This window comes from Myxine glutinosa, chromosome 1 (assembly GCF_964187855.1).
Source record: "Myxine glutinosa chromosome 1, kmMyxGlut1.1, whole genome shotgun sequence".
In the NCBI taxonomy this organism is placed as follows: domain Eukaryota; kingdom Metazoa; phylum Chordata; class Myxini; order Myxiniformes; family Myxinidae; genus Myxine; species Myxine glutinosa.
In genome coordinates this window covers 341,384,085-341,408,312 of record NC_136261.1, presented here as the reverse complement: position 1 = coordinate 341,408,312, position 24,228 = coordinate 341,384,085, and the positions used below count along the sequence as shown (strand labels likewise).

Sequence of the window (24,228 nt, the reverse complement as noted above, 5' to 3'; positions counted from 1 at the left end):
CAATCGCTCACCCTGAGCATCCATCCGGTTCCCCATTACCCCCATTTGGCCCTCCAATCGCTCACCCTGAGCCCTCATTTGCTCACTCTGCAGGTTGAGGGACGCCTGCATTTGTACCATACTGTCGTTTTTTTTCTGCATTTCCACCATGAATTGGGCCATGAAGGCTTGTATTTGGGCCGCGCTCATTGGTTCCGCGACCGTGGCCCCCTCAACCACGTGCGCGAGAGCGCCATTTTGTGCGTCTGAAACCTCCGCAACCCCATTGCTATTTTTCTCCTCCTCCCTTTCCTCCACATACATTTCCCCGAGGTCCTGGGTCGATCCTACCCTGTCTATCTCTCCCACCGATATCCGATCGCCTTGATTGTCCATGGCGTGATCTCAAAATTCGAGTTTTGCTTTAAAACAACACAAATTTCCAGCAGCTCCAAATTTTGACCAAATTTTTTTCTAGATGTTTTTTTAAAAATTTGGTTCGGGCCTCGAATCTCACTCCCCGACACCAATTGTTACTGATATAACACAATTGGTGTTCCAAAATTTGGGCCTAACAAATTTAGTCCCAGGTCCGAATCCAACTCCTGACAACCAATTGTTACAGACGCGGTTTTAGATGTTATTTTACCGAGCGGTTGGTATTACCGCGTCCGAACAGTTACTCCCCGATTAGAACCCGATTCCACCCGACGTTGACCAGATCGCACCGCAGATATTCAATCGGGAAACCTCTAAAGCGACCGAAAGAGAAGGAAAAGAGAAGAAGACAGAGTACGGAGGAAGAACAGATTTATTATACACACACAAGCAAAAAGAAAGAGCGACCAAAATTATTTACAGCAATGGATGGAAGAAGCAGTCACACAGTGCATCGTTAGCTTAAACTATTCATTTTACTTAACCCCAAGACAACGAGTAGGACAGACGACGTTCACACTTACACGGGGGATATTGCAGGCAGGTATGTGGCTTGAGGTGGATTGCTGGAGAGGGAGGCAGGGTCGGAGGCAGCAGCTCTCAATTCCTCGCGGTTTTTGGCGGGAAAACCCTCCGTCGCGTATCCGCTGCCGATGCTCTAGACGTCACACGCTGGCTCGGGCACACCTGCTCCTCTCCTTCTGGTGGAGCCGTCTCCCTCCTTTCAGCGCGTCTCTCCTTAGCTGGTTTCCTTTCCGAGTACCTCTCCTCTTTGGCTTGGAGCGTTTCGCATCTCACCGCTCACCGCTCCTCTTGGTGTCGCCTCTTCGCTCATCTCCCAGGTCATCTGGTGAAGCAGTCCCTTACAGTCGCTTTTATTACCCCGGGCGGAATCAAGCCGCCGGCTGCGAGGGCACGCCTACCGGGTCGCTCATCGCGGTGCTGATTGGCCAAGTGGGGTTGGCTCACTCCTCCCCTCTATGACGAGGTGGAGACACGCCTTTCTTCTCCGAGATTAGCACATGGGCAATGGCGGCTTGCGGGATTGAACACCACTCGCACCCTTTTGAAAGGAACTTTGGAGAGCGGAGATGATTGGGGAAATTGGAAGGGCCTACGCTTATTTTGTTTGATACAATGCAAAGTCAATCTAGTGGGAAACACATATTTAGCCTACATAGAATAAGGAAATACACTATTTAAAAAGATATATCGTGGCCTGCGTGTAAGTTTCATGGAATTAACTAGGAGGACGGCTGCGACCATTATTTACATTACGAGGATGTTACACATAACAAAACCATACTTTTTACATTCGTTACACTTCCTCCAAAATTGTTACACTTCTCAAAAACCGTTACCTTCTCAAAAAAACCGTTACACTTCTCAAAACCGTTACAATATATTTCCTATGATGGTACCATCAGGTTCGCACAATATAACTCACTGTGCTCCAAGTGAGCGAAAAGAAGAACATTCCCCAATGTCTCTATTCCGGCATCAAGCCAAAGTCGATCCGCTCCAGCGATCGTCAGGACGATGTCCAATCGAGACCAGAATCCCGTTCGGATGATAGTCACAGTCCCGCTGCCAAAGCTGCGCAAAGGTGCCCTCAAGGCGACTGGGAAATCACACCCTCGGGTATGGACGTTCCACGGCTCCAAATCGTCGAACCGCAGATTTCCCACTCAAAAGTCACGTGACACACGCACACCAGATTAACGTCTGAATGCGGTGAAAATGGTTGTTCCATGGCTCCAAATCGGCGAACCGCAGATTTCCCACTCAAAAGTCACGTGACACACGCACCCCAGATTAACGTCTGAATGTGGTGAAAATGGTTGAAACGAAGTGAAAAACCCTGAGCGATGCGCAAAGCGTGCGAGTCAAAATGGCCGACGGCCCGTTCTCTTGGTGTAATGGCACTCCAACGATTCTCTTCGGAATCGACCACAAAACCTCACTCGCAGGTTGATCTGTCACAGCGATAACAACTCTGTCGCAGGAATCCCTTACCCAGGAAACCCAAAGTTCACTCGTGACCCTTTTTCGCCAATCGTTCGCTCCAGACCTCGAAGCAGCTCAGCTTCTTATCCGACTCACTCGCTCCGCCTTCTCTTCCTCCTCTTCCTCTTCTTCGTCGTCCGGTTCCGGTTTCATTTAAAACATTAACTTTTTTACCTTTTGAAAATAGTAATCTCTATCTCCCTTGAACGACAACAATAATAGTACATGGAATCAAAAATGTTTACAGTGGATGAAAACCACAACAACGGAAGTGACAAATCCGTAACACTTCCCCCCCTCAAGAAAGAAAGTTTTAACATTGTGAAAACTCTTTGCAGGCAAAACTTTTTTAAAAAACAAAAGTAAAACTCACACCCAAATCATCAATTCCCGTGAGCAACAATAATTAATTTTTCCCCAAAATAAAGCAACAAAACTTCCAAACAACCGACATAAATTTCCAAAGTTAGTTCACTCTGGACAAAGCATCAGCAACGACATTGTCCCTGCCCTTTACATGCCCAATTTCCAAGTTGAACTCCTGCAAAGCCAAACTCCATCTCATCAACCTCTGATTTATTTTTCATTTTTTGAACGAAGGTGAAGGGGTTATGATCAAAAATCCAAAGCAAAGCAAATCTATAGCACTTTTTGAAGTAGGCCGAGCTGAGAGCCAGGTTTCATGGTGGTTGGGTGGTGAGGCCTTGAAGTATTCACTCCATGTACGGCTGTACGCATTTAGGAACGTGGAGTTCACGGGTTAATCCGTGTAGGAATCTTGGCTCGGCTGCTCCTGAGCACTCAGTGCTTCCAACTCTTCTCTTGCTCATAAGAATCATAATCACGGTTGTAGAGTCGGGTGCTGTAGTCACATGAGTAGCGGTCCCCATCTCGGCTACCACCGTAGAGTGGTAGCCGAGATGTAGGCTATCCCGTCGAGAGTTGCCAAAACTGCGCTGCTGCTGCTGGGAGCTTCCGTAGTAATCACAACTGCGGCCGCCACCAAAACTACTACTCCCACCCCGGGAGCCATAGCCACCCTTGAAACTACCTCCACGTTTTCCTCCTCTGTAGCCCCCTCGACGCCCATGGCCTGTCTTCTCTACTGTTATGCTCCGACCATCCAAATCCTTGCCATTCAAATCCTTTTCTGCATCTTTGGCGTCCTTTGTGTTTTCAAACGTGACAAAGCCAAACCCTCTCGACTTTTGCGTCTCCCTGTCTTTTATCAGCAGCACTTCCAAGAGTGGTCCATATTTGCCAAAGATAGAGTCCAGAACATCTTCACTTGTGTCAAAGTTCAGTCCACCTACAAAGATCTTAGCAACATTGCCTCCATCCATGACTTGTGTGTGCTGACACTTGCTTTGCACAGGCACTTCTTGTTGAGTACCCTGAAACTGTGACGTCAGTACCTTCTCCTTCTCTTCAGAGCGCTTCCTACGCATAGCACGAGTCACGGCACAGGATGAAAAGATACCCGGAATCTTCTGCTCTAACTGTGCGGTGTTATTTTCCATACTAGGCTTTTCAACAAACATCGGATTACCAGAAACTCGACCACTGGCCAAATCATTTCCGTTAACAAAAGAGATTCCATCTACAGGAAGAGTGGCTTATAAACCTACCGTAACCGGTCCTAACACCAAACAGACTTCAAATGGATGACATGAAGTGGAGCTTTAACATAGCCACCAACCCCCTGTAAAAGAACACGAACACCAGTTGTCGTCTTCTCTGACAATGGGAAAATGCCATCAAGCATCAAAGATTGATGTGCTCCTGTGTCCCTCAATACCCTAACAGGTCTCTGGTTCGTTAAGTCTCCATCCAGTGACACAAACCCCTCTGAAATAAAAGGTTTGTAACCCTCTTGAACAAGGTCGTTCTGTGATGCCGTAACTTTGGCATGGGAACCTTCACAAGGCACTGTCCTCCAAGGACGATTTCTCGCATTTGCCAATGCATTCGGAGTTGTACTAGTCTGACTCAGCGCCTGATTTTTCCTTTTCAGGGCATAACATTGGGACATCAAATGCCAAGGTTTCTTGCAAAAAGCACAAGTAGGCCCGGAGTAAAAACTCGAGGTCTGCCTCGGGCCCCCTGGAAGATAAGTCTGTCTTGGAACTGTAGTCTTCTGATCCCTAAAAGTCGCTGTAACAGATTTGTCCCCATAGTCATCTCTTGGCCGCCCCCATGAATATTTGTTGTCCGCACCTGATTTACCATAACTCCCCTGGCTAACTCTAGGCGGGAAGTTAGGTTTGTGGAACCCCATCCTGTGTGTCAAGGCATAGTCATCTGCCACGGTTGCTGCCTCATACAACTCTGGTATTTTCTTTTCATCCAGATGTACTTTAATGTCCGCGTGGACACACTGTTTGAATTCCTCCACCAAGATCAATTGTCGCAACAGGTTGAAGTCTTTCCCAATCCCCTTCGAGTCACACCACCGATCAAACATGGTTTCCTTCATTCTGGCAAACTCTACATGGGTCTCACTCTCCCTCTTCCTGGCATTCCTGAATTTTTGCCGGTAAGCTTCAGGGACCAATTCATAGGCTTTGAGAATGGTTTTCTTCACTATCTCATAATCTGCACATTGGTCAATCGGTAAAGCCGAATAGATATCTTGAGCTTTACCCACCAGAACACTTTGCACTAACATAGTCCAGGACCCCACAGGCTATTTTAACATTTGAGCCACTTTCTCAAAGTGTAATAAAAACTTGGCTACCTCCTTTTCATTGAAGGGTGGAACCAGCCTCACATGCCTACCAACATCCCAAGTGTTCTGACTCGTTGTCGAACTAGCCGGCATGGAAACTAATTCTCTCCCTTCTCCCATTAATTCCAGCTCCTTGAGTTTAAGTTCCTTCTGATACTCCATGTCACGTTCCTTTAACTCACTTTCGGCTCTCCTTTCCTCTGCTCTTCTGTCTTCTTCAGCTCTCCTTTCCCCTGCTCTTCTCCCTCGAGTTCTCGTTCCTGTTCTGCTCTTCTTTCCTCGAGTTCCTTTTCAGCTCTCCTTTCCTCTACTCTTCTCTCCTCGAGTTCTTTTTCAGCTCTCCTTTCCTCTGCTCTTTCCTCTGCTCTTCTTTCTTCTTCAGCTCTCCTTTCCTCTGCTCTTCTCTCCTCGAGTTCTTTTTCAGCTCTCCTTTCTTCTGCTTTTAACCTTTCCTGGCACTGCAGTTGCATCTCCATTTTCCGGAGCTCCACATTTTCTTTTTCCTCGGGTAACCAATCCAAGGCTACCTCTTTCCATGTTCCTTGTCCCACCAGAGATTCTACCACCAATGTCTGCATCTCTGCTTTCTTCATATTAACTCGGACCTCCAAGTTAAAATATTTGGCCAATATCAAGAGTTCCGATCTTTTTAACGCTTGTAACTGTGCCTCATTATGGGACGCCGCAAACTTTTCTGGGTCAAACACCATAGTGACTATTAGTTAACACCTGTTGACCTTCACATAAAAAATTTCTAATTTTTTTTTTTTGAAAAATTTGGGAATGTGAGAAAAATTCCAAATTTGGGTATTTTGTGAATGTTAGGGAATTCTATCCCGGACGAGGATGTTAGGGAATTTAATACCGGACGAGATTTAGGAATTTTGTCAGCAAAGATAAGCCCCCAATTTCTGTTACGTGCTCCTCCCCAAACCCCGGTCACGGTGTACCTCCGAGCCCCGAGAGGAGTCACGGCAGAAAGATGTGTTATTCTGTATGTCAAAGATCAATGGTGAAGCCACACCAATTGTTACCAACAAACAAATATTGTATTAAGATCACACAAGAATAACAGTATGACAACAATATTAATCAATTGTACAACCAATATATATTTCCTATGATGGTACCATCAGGCTCGTACAATGTAACTCACTGTACTCCAAGTGAGCGAAAAGAAGAACATTCCCCAATGTCTCTATTCCGGCATCAAGCCAAAGTCGATCCGCTCCAGCGATCGTCAGAACGATGTCCAATCGAGACCAAAATCCCGTTCGGATGACAGTCACAGTCCCGCTGCCAAAGCTGCGCAAAGGTGCCCTCAAGGCGACTGGGAAATCACACCCTCGGGTATGGACGTTCCATGGCTCCAAATCGGCGAACCGCAGATTTCCCACTCAAAAGTCACGTGACACACGCACCCCAGATTAACGTCTGAATGTGGTGAAAATGGTTGAAACGAAGTGAAAAACCTTGAGCGATGCGCAAAGCGCGTGAGTCAAAATGGCCGACGACCCATTCTCGTGGCGTAACGGCACTCCAACGATTCTCTTCGGAATCGACCGCAAAACCTGACACGCAGGTTGATCTGTCACAGCGATAACAACTCTGTCACAGGAATCCCTTTCCCGGGAAACCCGAAGTTCACTCGTGACCCTCGTTCGCCAATCGTTCGCTCCAGACCTCGAAGCAGCTCGGCTTCTTGTCCGACTCACTTGCTCCGCCTTCTCTTCCTCCTCTTCCTCTTCTTCGTCGTCCGGTTCCGGTTTCATTTAAAACATTAACTTTTTTACCTTTTGAAAATAGTAATCTCTATCTCCCTTGAATGACAACAATAATAGTACATGGAATCAAAAATGTTTACAGTGGATGAAAACCACAACAACGGAAGTGACAAATCCGTAACAAAGACAAACAAAAATAGAATACACATTTATAAGCCAGTGCCATAAGCTTCGGCTCAAAAGTTGTGTCCTGAGACTTAAAGTATAAAATATCCTGCGATTTATCAATGCTTAAATAGCCAGATACACAAATAATTTCCTTATATTGAAGGTGGAAGAAGGAAAAGCAAAGGCACGATTGGATCACAGAGTTTACAGCACAGGGGCGGATCCAGGTGGGAAGGTTCAAAAACTTGTGGATGGAGTCAGCCCAAAACCTGACAAACCTGACTTGGTGGGCAAGATCAGTGTGTGACGAGGAAGAATTGATTCGGTTTTGGTGAAGATCCGAATACGAATCCAGATATGAGAATTTTTAAAAGTGATTCATCACCATGGAGCAATTGGTCTAAAAACGACATATAGCATATTTCAAAAAGTTGTGGACGGATTCGGACGAAACTTAGTGGACAGGTTGGGTTTGTGACGAGGACAAATCGATTCGATTTTGGTGAAGATCCGGGTTAGGATCCAGATACGATAATTATTTAATTTAATAATTGATTTGTTACCTCCACCACCAAAGGTGGATGGAGATTATGTTTTCACCCCTGTATGTATGTCTATTTGTTTGTCCGTTTGTGAACAAAATATCTCAAAAGGTTGTGGACGGATTCGGACGAAATTTGGCAGAGATGTAGCATATGTGACATGGACGAAATGATTAGATTTTGGTGAAGATCCGGATTCGGATGCGGCTAGTAGAATGTTTTAAGTGATTCTTCACCATTGGGAAATAGGGCCAAAAACGATACATAGCAGGATATCTCAAAAAGTTATGGACGGATTTGGACGAAACTTGGTGGAGTGTTTGGGTGTGTGACAAGGAAGAATCGATTTTGGTGAAGATCTGAATATGGATTCGGATATGAGAATTATTTAATTTTTTAAGTGATTCTTCACCATTGGGAGATAGGGCCAAAAACTATGCATAGCAGGTTATCTCAAAAAGTTAGGACGGATTTGGACGAAACTTGGTGGAGAGGTAGTGTATGTGACAAGGACGAAATTATTAGATGTTGGTGAAGATCCGGATTCGGATCCGGCTAGTAGAATGTTTTAAGTGATTCTTCACCATTGGGAGATAGGGCCAAAAATTATACATAACAGCATATCTCAAAAAGTTAGGACGGATTTGGACGAAACTTGGTGGAGAGGTAGTGTATGTGACAAGGACGAAATTATTAGATGTCGGTGAACATCCGGATTCGGATCCGGCTAGTAGAATGTTTTAAGTGATTCTTCACCATTGGGAGATAGGGCCAAAAATTATACATAACAGCATATCTCAAAAAGTTAGGACGGATTTGGACGAAACTTGGTGGAGAGGTTGGGTGTGTGACAAGGACAAGTACATTCGATTTTGGTGAAGATCTGAATATGGATTCGCATATGAGAATTATTTAATTTTACAAGTGATTCTTCACCATTGGGAGATCGGGCCAAAAACGATACATAGCAGGATATCTCAAAAAGTTATGGACGGATTTGGACGAAACTTGGTGGAGTGTTTGGGTGTGTGACAAGGAAGAATCGATTTTGGTGAAGATCTGAATATGGGATTCGGGTATGAGAATTATGTAATTTTACAAGTAAATCTTCACCATTGGGAGATAGGGCTAAAACCAACATATCGCAGGATATCTCAAAACGTTGTGGACGTTTTATAACTAAACTTGGTGGATGAGTTGCTTCGGCGACAATAAGAAGCCGATTAGATTTTGGTTTAGGTCCGAATCCAGATCCGGTTCATCAGTGGGATACAAACCTATCATAAACTGTTCAACCTGGCGGAGGTATGCTCTCTACCGAGTGCCGTTCTCGTCTGTCACGTGATCGTCGTGTGAGATATCATTGGACAATCACGCGCATCTATTTTGCTCACGCAGCAATTAATCCGTGCCAAGTTACTTTTTTCTTCTACCTCTGTGTTAATTCCTAATACGCAGTGTTTAGATTTGTTGTAAAATATTGTCATTTTACATGACATTTTACATCTTTCATCGAAATTTTGTCAAATGAAAAAAATAGAAGACGAATACATTGACTTGAATAGGACTTGGTAGATTTTGCGGTGTGAATATTTTATCCTCAAGTGAATCCCCCATTTAAAAAATCTGGATCCGCCCCTGCAGCATGAGAAACAAAGAATGTTTGGCACACAAATCACCTCCTCATTGCCAACTGTAAGATTTGTTTTTCAACACAACAACAAATTGAACGGATGCTTTATTGTTATAATTACTTTAACTATTTCGTTTGCAAAAAAATTCTTTCCAACATTTTAGAATCATTCCATATATAATACTGTAACTGTGTACAAAACACTCTCAATGATGGCTTTCAAAGTATGAAGCTCAAAGCAACAAAGAAAGTGATGAGTGAACAAACAAAGAAAAGAAAGAACAAACAAGAGAAAGTGAACAAATAAAGTGACAAAGCGACAAAAAGTGACAAAGTGACAAAGAAAAAACAAACAAAGAAAATAAAGAATAAAGAAGGGAAAGTAAACAAAGAAAGTGACAAAGTGACAAAGAAAAAACAAACAAAGAAAATAAAGAATAAAGAAGGGAGAGTAAACAAAGAAAGTGACAAAGCAACAAATAAAGAACAAACAAAGGAAAGAAAGAACAAAGAAGGGAGAGTGAACAAATAAAGTGACAAAGCGTCAAAGAAAGAACAAACAAAGAAAATAAAGAACAAAAAAGAGAAAGTGAACAAAGAAAGTGACAAAGCGACAAGGAAAGAACAAACAAAGGAAAGAAAGAACAAAGAAGGGAGAGTGAACAAATAAAGTGACAAAGCGACAAGGAAAGAACAAACAAAGGAAAGAAAGAACAAAGAAGGGAGAGTGAACAAAGAAAGTGACAAAGCGACAAAGAAAGAACAAACAAAGGAAAGAAAGAACAAAGAAGGGAGAGTGAACAAATAAAGTGACAAAGCGACAAGGAAAGAACAAACAAAGGAAAGAAAGAACAAAGAAGGGAGAGTGAACAAATAAAGTGACAAAGCGACAAAGAAAGAACAAACAAAGGAAAGAAAGAACAAAGAAGGGAGAGTGAACAAAGAAAGTGACAAAGCGACAAAGAAAGAACAAACAAAGAAAATAAAGAACAAAGAAGGGAGAGTGAACAAACAAAGTGACAAAGCGTCAAAGAAAGAACAAACAAAGAAAATAAAGAATAAAGAAGGGAAAGTAAACAAAGAAAGTGACAAAGCAACAAATAAAGAACAAACAAAGGAAAGAAAGAACAAAGAAGGGAGAGTGAACAAATAAAGTGACAAAGCGTCAAAGAAAGAACAAACAAAGAAAATAAAGAACAAAGAAGAGAAAGTGAACAAAGAAAGTGACAAAGCGACAAAGAAAGAACAAACAAAGGAAAGAAAGAACAAAGAAGGGAGAGTGAACAAAGAAAGTGACAAAGCGACAAGGAAAGAACAAACAAAGGAAAGAAAGAACGAAGAAGGGAGAGTGAACAAATAAAGTGACAAAGCGACAAAGAAAGAACAAACAAAGAAACGAAAGAACAAAGAAGGGAAAGTGAACAAACAAAGAACAAACAAAGAAAGAAAGAAAGCTATAAAATAAAGTGACATTGTAGTTCTGCACATGGGACTGAAAGCGACAAGGTATCATCATATTCAAATATCATTGGCTAGTGTGGCTGAGATATGACGCATACATTATTATGCTGGTTTCGGTTGTTTTTGAACAACGTAATGGAGCAGTTGTGAATGAAGAATGCCAGCGTGAGAATGCCAGTCATTGCTGGGAAGAAACTTCTGAATTCTGCAGCACAACATGGAGGTGTCATTAGACCAACTACAGTGTACAGTAACAAAGATTGCTTCGTTTCAGAGAAAAATGTGTATTTCATGAACATATTTGGGTTCTTGGCAGGACTGAGAGGAAGAGTGATTTGGCATCAACAACCTGCATGGCTTACTCATCTCAACTGTGCCTAGGACAAGTCTTAATTCTAGTTTAATTTCTATATGAATTGCCATTAAAATAATTTATATTAAAATAATTAAATAAGAATAAACTCTAATAACAATAATAAACAATGAACTCATATTAAATAATCAAATTAATTAAATAATTAAACGGTTTTGTCATGGTATCCTTCTCATTCAAATTATTTTTGGCCTTTGTCTCCTTTGTAAAAATAGACCTCAAAATAACATTAACTGTTTGCGCAACGTGTGGGAATGTGAATGTTCAGCCAACCAATTTTTTTTTGTCGAGCAGACCATGGGTCAGGGTCTGACATATCAACCACAGGGTGATTTTAAAACAAAACTAAGCAGGACAATGTGCACTGGGTCGTCTACTCTTCGTGAAGGACACCGTGGGATCTTTTTGACATCCACCAACCAATGCTAGCAGAGGGGATGTTGCTTTAACGTCCATCCGAGAGATGGCGCACGTGTTGATGAATTGCCCTACCTGTGAAACACCAGGATCCAGGATGACAGTTCATAGCTGGGTCGGGATTTCAAACCCAGGCAATGCAGCTTAGAGGTGAGTGTGTGTACCTTTGTGGTTATCCTTGCAGCCACATGCCAGCATTATCAAGCCCTTCTCACAGCTGTAAACAATCGATCATGAAATCTCTGATTAGTCTGCTCCCTCGCGAACTACCAGGGTACCCAGGACACACCATAGCATTGGATTTGTTTTGGTTCATTGTTCACAAGCAGTTTTGGTGTGTCGCTCATTAATTGTAGTGACGTCACCATGGCAAGCTACTTTTTCAGTACCCTTACAGTAGTGAACTAGAGAGTTCATATAACAAGAAACTTCAATTGTACTGTGTTACTTCAATTTTACTTACTTAATTAATTAATTAACTAATTAATTGATTTAATATATTTTTTTGTTTTTTTTTGTATACTGAAACGAGGCTCGTAAAGAGCTAACATTTATTTCACAAACAAATCAACCAGACAAACAAAATATACAAAAAGAGGGAGCGGAAGACAAGATGGGGAGAGATGGGGAAGCACACAAACACAACATCCGAGAGCAGGGAGATGCGTGGAAGGGAGAGGGCCTGGGGGGAGGAGGCGTGGGGAGGGGGGGGGGGGAGGGAGAACTATAAAACACAAGGACACCAAGGACTTCCAGGGCAGAAGTTGGTATTTCAAAAAAGTGGAATTGGGGTGAAATTAGCGGGGGTAGAAAAGATCAAGGTTTTGGATGGGGGAAGATAAGAGATGGTGGTGAACAGCTGTTTTAAAGACCTGGAGGGTGGAGTGGGATTGCAGAGAGTGAGGGAGTTTGTTCCAGAGGCGGGAGAAAAGAGGAATGAAGGAGTGAAGGTGAGCAGAGAGTCTTGATTTTGGCAGTTTAACCATAAGAGGGTTGCAGGCAGATCTTGTGTGACCTGTAGGAATATTTGCGGGACAGAGCCCAGAGAGAGCTGGGTGGGCATGGCCAGAGAGGAGTCGGCAGAAGACGGAAAGACCACCAACCTGCCTGCGGTGAGTGAGTGAGACGCCCTTGGAGTTAGCTTCATCGCAGGAGATTCCAATGATTCTGAATGCTTTGGTTTCAACAGCGTGAAGACGAGCTAGGTGTGAGGCAGGAGCACCAGCCCAGAGGGGAGAGCAGTATTCCATTGAGCTGCAGATGAAAGCCTTGTATGTGGTGAGGAGCTCGGGTGTGCCAAGGAAGGACTTCACACGACGGAGGATGCCCAGTCGGCGACTGGCTTTGGAGGCCAGATTTGAAATGTGGTTTTCCCAGGAAAGATCATGGCAGATAGTGAGACCCAAAAGCTTGAGTGACAGAACTTATTGGAGAGGATTATTCAGAAAGTGGATGGGAGGGTTGTCCAGTCGGTCTTTTCGGAGAGACATCGTAAGAGTGTGAGATTTGTCAGGATTGAAAGACATGTTCCACTTGTTTGCCCAGTCTGTGATTTTGTCCAGGTCTGCAGAGAGTGAGGAGGCTGCAGACAGCCGATCTGAGGGATGAAGAATGGAGCAACAGAGATTAGAGTCATCAGCAAAGAGATAGAGAAGATTTTCAAGAGAGTCAGAGAGATCATTGATGAAGACCAGAAAAAGCACAGGGCCCAGAACACTGCCTTGGGGAACTCCAGCCTGAACAGGAAGAGGAGATGAGAGAAACCCATTCAGGGCCACACGTTGACTACGACTAGAGAGGAGGTCCGCCAGCCATGCGTGGAGATTTCCATGGATACCAAAAGAGGAGAGTTTGGGGAGCAGATCGGGGTGCCAGACCGTATCGAAGACACGTGATATGTCAAGGGAGACTGCCCTAATTTCCTGTTTGGCATTGAGGACCTCCATCCATTGTTGAGAAAGCAGAAGCAGCATGTCCAGAGTAGAGTGTCCAGGTCTGAAACCAAATTGATGATCAGAGATCAAGCCATTGGAGAAGAGGAAAGATTTCATATCTGAAGCAATGATGGATTCCATGACTTTGCTGATAATTGGGAGAAGGCTGATTGGACTGTAGTTGCTGGGATCTGTTTTTGCACCTTTTTGTGCAAAGCGGTGATGTTGGCAGATTTCCAAGCAGATGGAAGATGACCTTGAGCAAAAGAGAGGGAGAAGAGAACAGAGAGAGGGAGTGAAAGAGCAGAAGAACAGGATTTTAGGACCCGTGGGCTGATGGCGTCAGGTCCAGTTGCAGAATCAGAGTCGAGGGTTGACAGAAAGTTTTCCACCTTGTCAGGAGGAAAGGACACAGAGTCCAGGAGCAACTGGGTACGACTGGGTACGGTGGGTACAGAGAGGGATGGGTTTTGGACACAAGATTTAGAGGCAAACACAGAGTTGAGGCATTCAGCTTTTTCACGTGCGGAGTCAGCCGAGTGGCCATTTGAGGTGAGGGAGGGGATGGAGGGGGAACAAACACCAGAAACAGATTTGACCAGACGCCACCAGGATTTGGAAGAGGGAGACAGATAAGAGAGTTCGGTCCTGAGAATGGAGATATATTGTTTCCTGGCTCTCCTGAGGGTGGACACACACTTGTTTCGGGCTTTGTGAAAGGAAATTAGATTTCCTTCCGTTGGATTTGCTTTCCAGGAGACGAAAGCAAGTTGTTTCTGGGCAATAGCCTCACCACAAGATTCCATGTACCATGGATGGGAGGAAGGGTATGACAACTGAAGACGAGATGGGATAAATCTGTGTATGAGAGAGAGCAATTTACTTTGGAAGCCATTGGAGAAGAGAAACCCATGAGAGAAACCCATTCACATGCAGCATGGAATTGTATGTGGTGAGGGTGAGGACCGGGATTCGAAGCCATTAACTACTTAATTTAGTTATTTAATTTTCTAATTTAAATTCAAGTGCAGTGTCACTTCAATTTTAATAAAATGATAATTTTAAAAACCAATTTTAAAAAAACCAAATTTAGCAATTTTTAAAACCAAGGTCATTAAAATTTTTTTAAACCTTTTGTGCTATTGAAGTAGTGCAGCTGAAACAGTCCTGACTTACTGAATAACACCTTTATTTAAATTGAAGTAATGCAAAACTGGAGGTTCTTGGAAGTATTATGACTGACAATTTGAGTACTTCAGTGTTCAAGTATTTTAATTAAATTTACATAAATCAAGACTGTCAAAGTCATTTAAATTAATTAATTCCTGGTTTTACCGCCATTTTCCGCAGTGTCTATTACACCACCCGATCAAACACGTTACATTAGTTATTCATGCCTGTTGTTCGTGTCCTTTATGACATCCTTAAAAACAGTTCGTTTCCTGTTTGGAATGATTTTTGCTATTTTGTTTGACTATGAGGCAGGCAGAGTAAAGATAAACTGATGATCATAAATGGATAAGACAGGTGGACAGATGGACGGTCAGACATGATGTTTGAGTGGGGTAATTATTTTCTTTTCTTTTTTTTTCGGACGGTTGGACATGATGTTTGAGTGGGGTAATTATTTCCATTTTTTTTTTTTCCGGACGGTCCGACATGATGTTTGAGTGAAATGCAAATGAATGAATGATCGTTTTCAGGCCATTTTCCCCGCTAGAGCGGGGGTTAGCCTTGCGGGCCCCATGACAATCATGGTTCCCTGTTTGAGGCAATGTTTTTATGGCCGGATGCCCTTCCTGACGCCAACCCTTAGTCGCCTCTTACGATGTGCAGGGATACAGTGTACCTATTCTAAACCGGGGTACACACCGGGATCATTCATCCCAGCAAGCTGGTACTCAATTTGCCGACCTTGGAAGGATGACAGGCTGAGTCAACCCCCCTGGCGTTAATTCAGCGATCGACCGGGATTCGAAGCCAGGACCCTAGGATCCTAAGCCGGCACCCTAACCGCTAAGCCAACACCAGGGTTGAGTGGGGTAATTATTTTAATTTAAAAAAAAAAAATTCGGACGGTCGGACATGATGTTTGAGTGGGGTAATTATTTTCATATATTTTTTGGGATGGTTGGACATGATGTTTGAGTGGGGTAATTATTTTCATTTTTTCGGACGCTTGGACATGATGTTTGAGTGGGGTAATTATTTTAATTTTTTTATTTTTTTTATTTTTTTTCGGATGGTCGGACATGATGTTTGAGTGGGGTAATTATTTTCATATTTTTTTTTGGATGGTTGGACATGATGTTTGAGTGGGGTAATTCTTTTCATATTTTTTTTTGGATGGTTGGACATGATGTTTGAGTGGGGTAATTATTTTCATTTTTTTGGACGCTTGGACATGATGTTTGAGTGGGGTAATTATTTTAATTTTTTTATTTTTTTTATTTTTTTTCGGATGGTCGGACATGATGTTTGAGTGGGGTAATTATTTTCATATTTTTTTTTGGATGGTCGGACATGATGTTTGAGTGGGGTAATTCTTTTCATTTTTAAATTTTTTATATTTTTTTCGGACGGTTGGACATGATGTTTGAGTGGAGTAATTATTTTCATTTTTTTTTTCTTTTTGGACGGTCGGACATGATGTTTGAGTGGGGTAATTATTTTCTTTTTTTTTTTTTTTCTTTTTTTTTCGGACGGTCGGACATGATGTTTGAGTGGGGTAATTATTTTCATTTTTTTTTTTGGATGGTTGGACATGATGTTTGAGTGGGGTAATTATTTTAATTTTTTCGAACGGTCGGACATGATGTTTGAGTGGGGTAATTATTTTCATTTTTTGGGGGGGATGGTTGGACATGATGTTTGAGTGGGGTAATTATTTTCATTTTTTCGTACGGTCGGACATGATGTTTGAGTGGGGTAATTATTTTCATTTAATGGTATATGTACAGAAGCAAGCAACTTTACTCATACAAACGGAGCTGCCGCCACCATGACATTCCATGCTGCATTTCTTCTTTCTTGCAGCAGAAGGACAAGAGGGGAACCGTTTCAATGTAAATACATAATTATTTCCGAGTGCGTTCCTTATTACCTGCAAAATAAAAATGCCACAATTTCCGGTGAAGTTCGGGATTACCTACCATCGGGCGTTCACTTACATTTGGCATTTAAAATTGGGAGGAAAATCAGTGGTAGAAATAACTGGGTACATTAAATAATGAAAAAAACTGCTGTAATATGGCTGAAGGTGGCAAATGAAGTTCTGGAAAGCACGTGATAAGTTGTATAGGAAGAAAAGGTTTCTTGCAAAGGTAGATTCAAAAGTCGTAAGCTACACTTTCAAAGTAGATTTATCAGTAGATTTTTCTGAGTTGTAGTTCTGAGTAGTAGTAGTAGTAGTGGTAGTTTTATGAGCATGAGTAGTTTTATGAGTCGTGGATTTATACTGAATAGTAGAGTTGTAGTGTCAGAATAGTAGCGCAGCAGAGTCAGAATAGTAGGGTAGCAGGGTCAGAATAGTAGGGTAGTGGAGTCAGAATAGTAGCATAGTAGAGTCAGCATAGTAGATAGCAGAGTCAGAATAGTAGGGTAGTAGGGTCAGAATAGTAGAGTAGTCGAGTCACAATAGTAGCGTAGCAGAGTCAGAATAGTAGAGTAGTAGGGTCAGAATAGTAGAGTAGTAGGGTCAGAATAGTAGGGTAGTGGAGTCAGAATAGTAAGGTAGTGGAGTCAGAATAGTAGAGTAGTACGGTCAGAATAGTAGGGTAGTGGAGTCAGAATAGTAGAGTAGTAGGGTCAGAATAGTAGGGTAGTGGAGTCAGAATAGTAGGGTAGAAGGGTCAGAATAGTAGGGTAGTGGAGTCAGAATAGTAGTGTAGCAGAGTCAGAATAGTAGAGTGGCAGAGTCAGAATAGTAGAGTAGTAGGGTCAGAATAGTAGAGTAGTATGGTCAGAATAGTAGAGTAGCAGAGTCAGAATAGTAGAGTAGTGGAGTCAGAATAGTAGCATAGTAGGGTCAGCATAGTAGATAGCAGAGTCAGAATAGTAGGGTAGTAGGGTCAGAATAGTAGAGTAGTCGAGTCACAATAGTAGCGTAGCAGAGTCAGAATAGTAGAGTAGTAGGGTCAGAATAGTAGGGTAGTGGAGTCAGAATAGTAGGGTAGTGGAGTCAGAATAGTAGAGTAGTAGGGTCAGAATAGTAGGGTAGTGGAGTCAGAATAGTAGAGTAGTAGGGTCAGAATAGTAGGGTAGTGGAGTCAGAATAGTAGGGTAGAAGGGTCAGAATAGTAGGATAGTGGAGTCAGAATAGTAGTGTAGCAGAGTCAGAATAGTAGAGTGGCAGAGTCAGAATAGTAGAGTAGTAGGGTCAGAATAGTAGAGTAGTATGGTCAGAATAGTAGAGTAGCAGAGTCAGAATAGTAGCGCAGCAGAGTCAGAATATTCGAGTAGTAGGGTCAGAATAGTAGAGTAGTCGAGTCACAATAGTAGTGTAGCAGAGTCAGAATAGTAGAGTAGTGGAGTCAGAATAGTAGAGTAGTAGAGTCACAATGGTAGTGTAGTAGGGTCAGACAGAAAAGATTCTAGGAGATTGAAAGGGAAGGTTCTGATGTCTTGTGTAATGCCGGCATATTTTTGAACGGCTGTCTGGAGATGGTGGCACTGACAGGGAGTCATCAAGAGACGGTGCAGGTTTGTGAGAACAACTGGTAAGGAGGATTGAGGGAGTGAAGAGGGTGGATAGAAGGAGGATGGATGAACTGAAGGAGGAGATTGGTGTGCAGATGAGCTTGACAGGAAGATTGGAGAAATGCCGGCTGAGATGGGCTGGACACTTGGTGCGGATGGGGAAAGAGAGAATGGCAAAGAGAGTGGATATCTTGAAGGAAAAAGGTACGAGGAAAAGAGGTAGACCCCTGTTGCGATGGGAGGATTGTGTGAGGAGGGATATCAGTGAGGTGGGGCGGTTGGAGGGTGGAGAGAGTTGACTGAGGACAGAGGGAAGTGGAGGAGTATCGTGATCAAGGCAGGAAAGAAGTTTGGTGCCATTAGACCTCACCCCTTATAAAGGGAAGAGGAGGAGAAGAAGTGGATTTATGAGTACCAATTTCCAAGTTTTTTTCCCCAAGTTGATTTTTTTCGTTCAAGTAGGAGTTTAAGTGTAGCTAACCTTGTTGTACGAGTAGATTGTAGATTCTAGATTTAGGTAGATACTTTCCTAATACCATATAACTAGAACTGTCCCGTCACTGTCAACAACATTGCAGACAAGATATGTAACTGAATTTCCCTTTCAATTAATCAGATGAGGAAGAACACAGTGCCCTCTGACAGTATTGCATCAGTCGAACGTTTAAGTTATCCAACTTTGTCAGAGAATGAAAGAAAACAAGACAGCTTAATGGAAAGCACTTTACCACTGAAACATCTGACAATCTCTCTGACATTAACAAGAAACGAAGTGGTAATGAGGAATAAAGCTACAAAACATTGGCAATCAAAATGGCCATCTGGAAGATTGTCAATGACAACTTGTAGTGAGATTTACCTGGGACAAAGAAAGGGTTGTCGCACTCTATCCAGTGGTACTCGAGGTTAATTCCCCAGCGTGCGGCCTTGATTGTCACCAGAATAATCAAATATGCCACAGAAAGGGTTCCTGGTGTAAATACAGAGGGAGAGAAGTTGTAAGCGTGATGAAGAAGTTGTGAAAGTTGAATGATGTTTATTCTACCAAGGATAAGGATCAGTGAAGGGTATTTTTTGGCAGTAATGTCTTTTTAAAAGGTTGTATATGCTCATCAAAAGTTGCCCTGACATCATTCAAAGTCAAGCAGCATCCATCCAAAACCTTGATCTTTTCTATCCCTGTTAATTCACCAAAGATCCACTTTTCTGAAATACCGACTTCTTTCCTGGAAGTCCTAGCTGTGTCCATGTGTTGTTGTTTTTTACCTCTCAGACCACCCCCCCCCCCCTTCCCATGCCTCCTCCCCCCAAGCCCTCTCCCTCCCACAGATCTCCCGATGTCCCTGCTCTCAAATGTTGAACTTGTGTGCTTCCCCTTCTCTCCCCATATTGTCTCCCGCTCCCTTTATCATGTTTTATGTGTCAGTTTGTCCTTTTTTGTGATTGATGTTAGCTCCTCGATCTTGTATACAAAAAAAAAAGCACAATGTGTGGACTTGGGTCACATGAAGATCAAACCAGGTGGGGGGGGGGGGGGGGAGGGGCGGCATGCATTACATGCTCCCTGAAGGCCAGCAGAGATTTTCCTGACTATGTGCTTGTGATGTGCTCTAATCTGAGAACAACTCCATTTGCAGAAGTTTAGAATCCAAAACCTTAGTACTGCTGCATTTCCAGAAGGATTTGAACTCACCACCCCTGGAACGCAAATCCAGTGTCCTCACCACTGTAGGTCACTACTGTAAACTTCAACTTGTCATTAACACAAAGCACAACTCCAAATCAGTCTCTCTCCCTTCTTCATTCATCAGTTCCAAAATAACCCTTTCAACACCTTTTGGCAAATGGCAAGCAGTGACCTCCAGTGTGTTTTCTTTATTGCTTTATTTATTTATTTATTTATTTATTATTCATCTGTCTAAGGCTTATAGGGAGCTTATAGTAATGATACAAGCAGACAAAGGAAATTAAAAGACAGGCTGGACTTCTACAGGAATGACAAGACAGTAATGGACAAATCAATGCAATGCAGGGAATTGGAAGATCAAGTCAAAGCATCATTACATGAAGCAAGTGATCAGATTTAAATATAGGACCAAGTTGATGAGTTGGGTATGGTGATAAGAACAAGCCGATTGAATTTTGTTTCAGATCCAGATCCGGCCTATCAGTGGGATAGAATTTTTTTTAATGTTCAGCCTGGTGGAGATATGTGCTCTATTGAGTGTCGTTCTAGTTACAATTGAAACCTTGATTGTAAAATTTGATAATATAATCCACTTAGATTTAGAGGTTGATCATTTGATCAGACATTCAACGATTTAAAATGGGATGGGTCTTAACAAGTACAAGGTGCTTATTTAGATGACTGAAGGATGAAGCAAATTAAATAAATGACTTGATTTGAGCAAACTGTTAAAAGCTATAAAATACACATTACTTAACCAATAACACAATCATTGTTTTTTAAATTCATCCTAATCTTGCTTGGTATTCCAAAATAATAGCGTTATGTCATTTTTGGATGGCCCCATATTGAGGTTAAACAATCTGTGACCATGTGACGAATCAGCTCGCTCTGATATAACCATAGTGGAGGCTGTCATGGATTAGAGGTGTCAAGTTAATCTTTTAAGAGTGCTTTAAATGTGTGTTTCCCAATCGCACTGTTCATTTTTTAAGAGTGCTTTAAATGTGTGTTTCCCAATCAGACCGTTAACAGATTTTATCGCAGATTGTTTATATATAATGGAGCAGTATATGCGTATATATGTATTGTTATGTCTGGTGGGGTAAAGGAATATCTAGAGCCAGGTAGATCTGAATAGGTAACATGCTTCGTCTGTCACGATAGGGAATCTACTTGTCATAAGTTCTGTGTAGTCCGGTTTGTCGGGTTAAGATGTATACCTGTGAACATACCAGGATGTTGGAGTGCTAGGTAGTTAGGGATTAAAGATAACAGCCCCTGTGTGTCAAACCTGGTAGTCAAACCTTCGTCCCTTATGGCAATGCACACCTGTAGACATTTAGACAGGTCCCTAGCGCACCATTAAATAATTCCCTTCCCTGACAGTGACTTCGGAAGGAACAGGCAAGGAAACCAGTTCGGGGCACCGCCGATGATGGCCGCCGCCAGCTACACCTCCGGCAGGCCTCGAGTAGCATGCGCTATCACCACGCTACAGGGAACGAGTGATGGGTTGGCGTGGTAGGCGCGATCCTCCAGCCAACGAGTCGGTGGAGGGCACTGATTGGGTGGCGTGCCAAGGCTGAGGTCACGACCGCAAGGTTATATGAGGGCGCGTCGAACGCCAATTTTCTCTCTTCGTCTTGCGCAGCACGGCTCTTGCAGTTCTTGGACATCGACTTGGCTCTTGCGTGGCATGTCCCTCTGGCCCTCTGGCACGTTCAGCTCAAACCCTTGTGCTTTCTGGCTGTCTTATGCTCTCTGCGCTTCCCTGCTTGGTCTTGGGAGGTCCCTGGTGGTCGTTGGCTCGGGCCTTCACAGTGCTTTGGAGTTTGGAGCGAGGCACCTCGTGGTGTGCGATTGTGGAGTGGAGCTTGGAGCTTGGAGCTTGTGGAGCTTGGAGCTAGGCCTGGTGGTGCGCGAGCGGGGTCGAACAGAGCCGTGTTTGGACGGCAGACTATACAAGACGACAGACAAGATAAGGCCGCACCCACAGAACATTTCACACAACGATTCTTTTCCTTTAATTCATTCCTGTGTCTTGTTTCTGAAGTGAGTTGTGGGGACGTCCCAACTTGGGACTTTATTTAGTATCGCGTTTTCCTGTCCCTACCTTTTATTGAAATAAACCCTTCTATTATTTTCCACTCCCTGAAAATCTTGTGCCGTTTGAGTTCGTTCGCCTTCCACAGGTAAGCGCTTTTACCACAGCTTTCCACTTCCCTTCTTCCTCCCGCGTTTATTATAGCACAATCCGAGTTTGGTCGTCGCCTCAAGTAAGTCTGTTTCGGTCCATCTATTAACGAGCCCTGCTATTAACGAAAGGGTCCGCGCGACAACTGGTGTCAAGAGTGAGGATCTGGGCCTGTCGGACAAATTTTTTTGTCCGCGGTGAGACATCGACACGGTCCGGTGTACATCGCGCCCGCCATTAGGACGAAAGATTTTCGTAGTCTGAGGCGATAAATTGCATAGTCGATTGGGCTTACGGGATGCGAATGGCGCGTCATTAAATTCATATTCTTTCATTCATTTGTAAGAGCCGCGCGGGAAAGCGACCTCCTTTACGGATGGAGGAGGTGGGCAATATGGAGGAAGGAAGGATGGAAGATGCGGGAAGCATTGGGGGTGAGTCGGACATAGCTGGGGTGGAGCGTAGTGGTGGAACTTCCCCCGCGGGAGAGACGGCCTCCATAGACAACCAGGCCTTAATGAAATGTTTGAGGGAATTCATGAACGAAAAACTGGGAGGATTGAATGACAAAATGGATGGAAATGAGAGATGGGTTAAAAGGAGAGATGGGAGAAATGAAAAATGAATTGAAGGGAGACATGAAGGGATTGGAAAACAAAATGAATGCTCAGAGTGAGCAGATGAAGGGAATGGATGAGCAAATTAATGCTCAAACGCAAACAATTGATGGATTGAAGGGGGATTTGAATGCCCAGAGTGATAAAATTGAGGGATTGAAGGAAGAGATGGAGGGGGAAATTGATGGATTGAAAGAACAAATTGAAGGGATGGACAGCAAAATTTATGGATTGGAGGGTAAAATGGAGGTGATAAAAAAAAAAAAACCACCTTTAGAGGCCATTTTCCCCGCAAAGCGGGGGTTGGCCTTTTTCGGGAACCGTGGTTGTTGTTGTTTTTTGGTCCCCTATTTGAAGCAATGTTTTACAGCCGGATGCCCTTCCTGACGCCAACCCTTTTTGCCACCTTTGACGACAAACAGGGAATTACCAGTGAGCTGGTACTCAATTAGCCGATCTCGGAAGGATGACAGGCTGAGTCAACCCCCCTGGCGTTAATTCAGCGATCAACCGGGATTCGAACCCAGGATCCTAGGATCCTAAGCCGGAACCCTAGCCGCTAGCCCAACACCAGGTGATGAATGAGCAAATGAATGAAGGGCATGAAATGAAGGAACGGTATGAACAATTGGAGGTACAAATTGGGGAGATGGCACAGCAGCTGGGGGAATGAATTAATGGCATAGAAGGGAGAGTGCAAAACCAAATTAAGGACAGACTGGGGGAATTTGAGGTTAACGTAGAAACTAAAATGGGGGAGATGGAAAAATCCATGGGGGTGGAAATTTAACTTAAACGAGAAGAATTAATGTTAAAAATAGAAGAGGGCATGACCCAGGCTGTCCGAATGGGGGAAAAGTTGGAAGATAGAATTGGGGCCACAAATGCCCGAAATGACAAAGCAAATGGAGACCTGGAAGGCTATCGGGGCCGGGTGGATGCCAGAATGCGACAACAGAGTGAGGAATGGGGACTGCTCAAACAACAGGGGGTAAAAGGAGGTAAAAGGGTTGGAAACCCACATAACAGAGCAGGGGCAGGGGTTAATTGGGGAAGGCCTGTCGGGGCCAGAAATGATTTGTGGTGATGATGGGGATGATGAGAATGATTTGATCCAGCGGCTGGGGAACTGGGACAGTCCCATGGAGGTAGAGTTTGTTCAGGCCCTAAAGAGTCTGGGTGATGAGGTGAGTCGGTCCGAGGAGGTGGTTGTGGTGACCGAGGGGACCCTCAACGTACACTGCAATTGGGCAACGGAGGCTCCAAAATTGCATGACCAGTTGGGGTAGTGTGTTGGCTCCAGGCTGGATTTGGACCTTGGGGAGTCGGGAGATCGAGCCTCTGAAGATTTGGTCCCCGTAGGGAATTTGGACCAGCAGCAGGGAGGGGCAGAACAACCTGTGATAGAGGTTGTTACCTGCAGCTGCGGTGATTGGACACCTAGGGCCAAAATTTTTAGAAGGAAATTAAAAATACATTTTAAATGGGCATTTGATTTGGAGCAGCCTTGGTTGGAGTTGGGCCCCAGGCTGCGGGATTCGGACCAGGGGAGGTCATTGGTGATGGCCTAGGGGAAAAGTTGCCCCTTTCGAAATTTGGGTATGCCAGCCAGCTGGGGGGCTGAG

At 43.5% G+C, this 24,228-nt stretch overlaps 1 protein-coding gene and 1 long non-coding RNA gene across 7 annotated transcripts in view; one reads left to right on the top strand and one right to left on the bottom strand.

Annotated features, from left to right (window-relative positions):
* The window catches only part of LOC144889486 (uncharacterized), a 497,490-nt gene that overhangs the window by 194,642 nt on the left and 278,620 nt on the right, over positions 1-24,228 (top strand). The gene's annotated exons all lie outside the window — the stretch shown is intronic.
* LOC137412771 (neutral amino acid transporter 9) overlaps positions 1-24,228 on the bottom strand; it is a 195,871-nt gene that overhangs the window by 17,216 nt on the left and 154,427 nt on the right. For all 6 annotated transcript variants that reach the window (XM_068098106.2, XM_068098093.2, XM_068098114.2 and 3 more), the window contains 2 exons: positions 18,962-19,072; positions 10,779-10,885 (listed from right to left, as the gene is read on the bottom strand). In XM_068098106.2, the coding sequence (XP_067954207.1) occupies positions 10,779-10,885; positions 18,962-19,072 (218 nt within the window). The remainder of the gene's footprint in view (positions 1-10,778; positions 10,886-18,961; positions 19,073-24,228) is intronic.